General features: G+C 53.1%; 1 protein-coding gene across 1 annotated transcript in view; it reads right to left on the reverse strand.

Moving 5' to 3' along the window:
- Nucleotides 1-1,280: 1,280 nt before the first annotated feature.
- The window catches only part of LOC119278342 (probable serine/threonine-protein kinase PBL24), a 4,916-nt gene continuing 964 nt past the window's right edge, over nt 1,281-5,232 (reverse strand). The window contains exons 4-6 of the mRNA XM_037559703.1: nt 4,506-4,718; nt 3,968-4,411; nt 1,281-1,503 (exon numbers count right to left, since the gene is read on the reverse strand). Of these exons, the coding sequence (XP_037415600.1) occupies nt 4,010-4,411; nt 4,506-4,718 (615 nt within the window). The 3' untranslated portion in view covers nt 1,281-1,503; nt 3,968-4,009. The remainder of the gene's footprint in view (nt 1,504-3,967; nt 4,412-4,505; nt 4,719-5,232) is intronic.

A 5,232-nucleotide genomic window follows, 5' to 3' on the forward strand; every position in this document is an offset into this window, starting at 1 on the left:
AAAATTTATACGTAAATACGTGACAGAGATGTATCCGAGGTATGATACTCGAGGAATATGATACTCGATAAATTATTCTACCATGAATTATGATATGTTGTTCATTGTCTTTGTTTCGGCGGCGACGATGACAACGCTAAATAAAGATTCTTTGGATCCTTCCTTGACATGGCCATCGGTCCTATGGTTGGGGATGGATTTGGAAACCAGTCTGTTCAAGCAAGGATGACGTGGCGGCGGCGGCATCCTCGTGGCGGACCTGTGTCCTCGGGCTCCGCCGTTGCGACGATGTTTGCTCCAGCGTCGGCACGGAGCTTGGAAGATAGTCCAGGAGCGGATGCAGATTGTGGTCTGCGTCGACGACATCTGGAAGACGGAACATGTGTTGGGTTCGTGGTTCGTGAATGGCGGGTATGGTTTCCTTCTGCGACGTCTTAGTCGCGGTGGGGTGCCAGATCTGGAGTTCGATGGCGTGTCCGGGGTGTTGCCCCGGTCTGATTCGTTCGACGGTAAGGGTTTCACTTTTGGTGAGCCACCTTGGAGGTCCGCAAAGCTGCATATCAGCGATGGAGCCGCGTCGAGCTCGGTGAGGAGGTGATCCATCATTCTTTTCTTCGGTGGTTGCTGTCGTGGTGCTGGAGGCAGGTGATGGGCGTTGGTGTCAAGCTCAGTGATGTTCTGCTATCTTTTCGATTTTGTCATGTCGGTCCTTACGTGACTTGTACTCCCTCCGTTTTTATTTAGTCCGTGTATTAGCTTTGGTCAAAGTCAGGCTTTGCAAACTTTGACAAAGTATATAAACAAAAATATTAACATATACAATAACAACTCAATACCATTAGATTCATTGTTGAATGTACTTTCACATCATATAGATATGTTATGGTAAATATTTATATTGTTTTCTATAAACTTGGTCAAACTTTATGAAGTTTGACTTCAGTCAAACCTAATATGCAGAGTAAATAAAAACGGAGGAAGTACTTTAATCTTTATGATATGAATGAGACAAGTATTACCATGAAAAAAAGAGCCCTGGGATCAGCCTCTCTGTTTCAGCACATGGCCACTCTGTTTCTTGTGTGTGTGGGGGGGGAGGGGGGGGATAGTCACCCTGCTTCAACGTGCGACAACGTCGAATCGTTTCTTAACAATGGAAAATAATGCTATCAACTTACTGTTGCGATCAGATCTGGGGTCCCACACTTCAGACGGATCGACCTCCAACCCTAAGCCAAACAACTAGCCGGCATAGTAATTGGTCGTCTCGTCCCATAATATTCTTCACCCAAGCAACTAACCGGAATAGTACTGCGACAATTAACTCTTACCAATTTAATTTTCTGGTTCACAGTAATCCAAGCAAGAACAAAGGATCTGGGTGGGAGAGGTCACAGGAGAACAAATAATTTCACCTTGCTAAATAGACTATAATGCCCTTTTCAAGAGGCATGTTCTAATCTCCACGCCTTGAGCTGCATCGAAGCACACCACGCTTCAGAAATGTTGAGTATAAGATTATTAGGAAGTATAGGATAGATTAGGATTTGGTCATGCCTTGTCTTGTACTCCAAGTTGGTCTTTGTACTCCTATATATATGCCCATGAGGCTCAAGCAATACAACAAACTATTTCACCAATCCTCTCTCTCCCTTTTAACATGGTACCTATCGCAAGTCGATCCTAAACCCCAGCCGCCGCCGCTTCCGCACCTGCGCGCCGCCCCCGGGACGGTCGGCCTCCATGACCGCTGCCGGGGGCCGCGCCGCCCGTACCTAGGGTTCGTCCACCGGCCGGCTGCCCTAGAGAGTCTTTTTTTCCCGATCCTTTGATCCGGGTTTCTCTCTCTCGCCAGTCGCTTTGAGCGGCGTCTACTTTTTGGTTTTTTGATCTAAGATCGGTTTGCGTCGCCCGCCGCCGCCGTCGACACCTCGCGCCTCTACTCCAACACCGGCGCGATTGGCCAGCTTCTTCACCGACCCGGCGGCCTCGCGCGTCATCCGCGCATCGGCCCGCTGGTCGCCCCGACCCGGCGGCCTCGCGTCATGCGGCGGCCCTTCACTGCCGCCGTTCGCGCGATAGCCCGCCCATCGATCTACGCCGGCCGTCACCGCCCTACTCCGACCGGGACTCCTGCATCACCCCGACCCGGCGGCCTCGCGCCATGCGGCGGCCAATCATAGCAGCCCTGCCCGCCCGCCGCCGCCGGCTTCATCTCGGACTCCGCCGCCACCATGCCTCCACCGAGCGGCGTCCCCGACCTCGCGTGCGATCGGCTTGATCACTCGCTCGCCGCCGCGATCCGCCTCATCTACGCCGCGCGACCGACCTGGCCCGTCAGTTACGTGCACCTCCGCAGGTCCCGTGAAGATCGTCCCCGAGTTTAGCCCGCCTCTCCACCGATCGAGCATCAGGCTGCCGCTACGTCGCCCCGTCGGGCCGCAGCGGCGCCGCCTCATGGTTCTTCTCCCAACTGCACCGACCCGTGTCACCGCTGCGTCGCCCCTTCGGGCCGTAGTGCCGCGGCCCGCGGTCTACCGCCACCCCGAGGCCGTCCGCTCTAGGCCGTCCCCGTGGCTGCACCGACCCTCGCGCCGCCGCTGCGTCGCCCCGTCGAGCCGTATCGAGCGTGGCACGCGGTCCACGCCGCCGTCCCGAGGCCGCCCCCGCAGTTACACCGACCCGCGCTCCTCGCCGCGCCGGCCCTTCGGGCTGTCGCGCCGCGGCCCGCGGTCCCCGTCGCCGCCCCGAGGTCTTCCCGCCGTCGCCCCGACACGCCTGTCGCCGCTGCGTCGCCCCTTCGGGCCGTAGCGCCGCGGCCTGCGGTACACTCCGCTGTCACCGCGCGCCGACCTCCCGTGGTATGCGCCGCGCCGTCTATCTTGGCGCGGGAACGTCACCATCCGCGCCGGTCTTCGTCACGCTGTCAGGGTTCTTCGCCTACTTCGAGCATCGCCGTCGCGCTCATAACCTAGCCGCTGCCGCCGCCGTCAGGCCGCCGCCGCCGCTCTTCTTTGGCCACCGCCGCCGCTACCTCTGTAGCCGCCGTAGCCGCCCGTCCGCCCCCTTCATCTTCGTCCAGCACCAGCCCGTCGCCAGCGTCGCCGTCATCTACCCCGACCGCTTCATCTACTCCGACAACCGCGGCGACATTGGCCCCGCGCCGATTGGCGCCGCAACCGTCGTCGAGTCCTTCTTTGCTGGCCTCTCAAACTTCTTCGACATGGCGTACAGCTCGTGCAGGTCCCAGTCTACGCATGCCCGGTGCTGGCAACACCGCCGCGTGCCTTCGTCCACGACGTGTCCCCGGGCCTGGCAAGCCTGGTGCGGCGCTTCGTCAACTTCGTCTTCGTCCGTCTACGCATGCCCGGTGCTGGCAACACCGGTGCGTGCCTTCGTCCACGATGTGTCCCCGGGCTTGGCAAACCCACCGCGACGCGTCGTCAACAACATCATCTTCCTGGCGCACCCCTACTTCGACACCACTGCGCCCATGCTAACTCGGCGCCCCCTTGCGCCCGCGGCTCCACGGCGACTTCCTCGACACCGGCCACCCTGACTCGACATGGACCACGGCATTCTTCGCACGGCTACCTCGACCACGGCTCCACTACCCACGCTCTCGGCTACCTCGACAAACGGCACAAAGGGCTATCGCCTTGCTTGAGCAACCTCGTCGGTTGCCACTCCAGCCACGACTCCGCGATGCGTCGACCGTTACGACTGTGGGGGGTGTCCGTCGGCTTGCCTTCGGATTCTTCTCCAGTCTCGCCGTCTGCGTCGCTACCGTTGTGACTACGGGGGGATGTTGAGTATAAGATTATTAGGAAGTATAGGATAGACTAGGATTTGGTCATGCCTTGTCTTGTACTCCAAGTTGGTCTTTGTACTCCTATATATATGCCCATGAGGCTCAAGCAATACAACAAACTATTCCACCAATCCTCTCTCTCCCTTTTAACAAGAAACACTGTTTGAAGAACTGCTCACAGCAAACAATTTGAGTTCCTTAGGCAGAGCCAACAGCCGAAATAACAATCTTTAGCGTCACCTCGTCAACCCCTTTAGCCGACTTCTTGTCAAGCATGTCCTGAGTGATATCCTCACGCATGAGGCCCTCATTCACAGCGGCGCACCGCATGAAGAACTCATCCTTGCACGCTGTAGAATTGGGTGCCTTCTGCTGTGCTTGCAATGTTACCATGACGTTGCACTTGGATCGTGGTGGCACAAGACCTTTCTTAGGCTCTACGTCATACAGCAATACGCCTGTCATCACGATATAGAAGGCAACATAATCATTGGATACGTTGGTTAGCTGAAGGGAGCATGGTATTTGCTTGTTTATCTCGAAGGGGAAATTCAGCTCCATCATGTCAAGCTCAAGCAGCTCCCAGGGGTAAGGGCTTATCTGCATGAAAATATTTGGCATTTTCATGGGTTAGTTACTTGTTTAAGCTAGCAGTCGCACGAACAAATAAATTTTTTGGAACGTATGAGCTTACTGGGGCAACTGGAGAGTCATCACAATTGTTAATTTGTTCCTTCGTATTTTGTATGTTATTGAGCATAGTGACTATATCCCATATATAAGGTCTCCTCTTTGGGCAGTCTGACAAGCACATTGACACAATTTCAATACATTTGGTTACTTGTTGATAACCCGATGGTGGATAGCTCAGTGACTTATTCCACCTGTACCTCCACCTTCTAAGTACCTAGCATTTCATAAAGATGATTTATAATGATCCTATAATATTTTTTCCAGCATTAAAATGATACAATTAATATCAATAGGTCCTTCACAAAATATGAGTTCATGATATATAGAGGGTATAACAAATGTCGATTGTTTTGCTATAAACTTGGTCAACCAGTTTGACTTAAGACAAAGTTTATATGACTTATTTTTAGGAAGAAGGGATTAATACATAAAAATTGAAATCCACACTTCATGCATTATTTATTTAAGAAACTATTTTCTTTTTTCTTTTTTGAGGGAGAGGAAACTTGTTTGTTAATTAGCATTATCCATGCAGAGAAGCAAAGAAGTATCACTTGGTTTAACTTCACGAAAAGATGTGGCATGTAATTTTTGGTTTCAAATCCCCAGCATAGATACTTTACAGATTACACTATATATCTCGTTCCGGAGCAACTCACATATATAGTATGAAACTTGATCCAGTATATGAATAAAATGGGATCCATTATGATTCTACACGGAGGTAT

The sequence above is a fragment of the Triticum dicoccoides genome, chromosome 3B (genome assembly GCF_002162155.2).
Source record: "Triticum dicoccoides isolate Atlit2015 ecotype Zavitan chromosome 3B, WEW_v2.0, whole genome shotgun sequence".
NCBI classification, from domain to species: Eukaryota; Viridiplantae; Streptophyta; class Magnoliopsida; order Poales; family Poaceae; genus Triticum; species Triticum dicoccoides.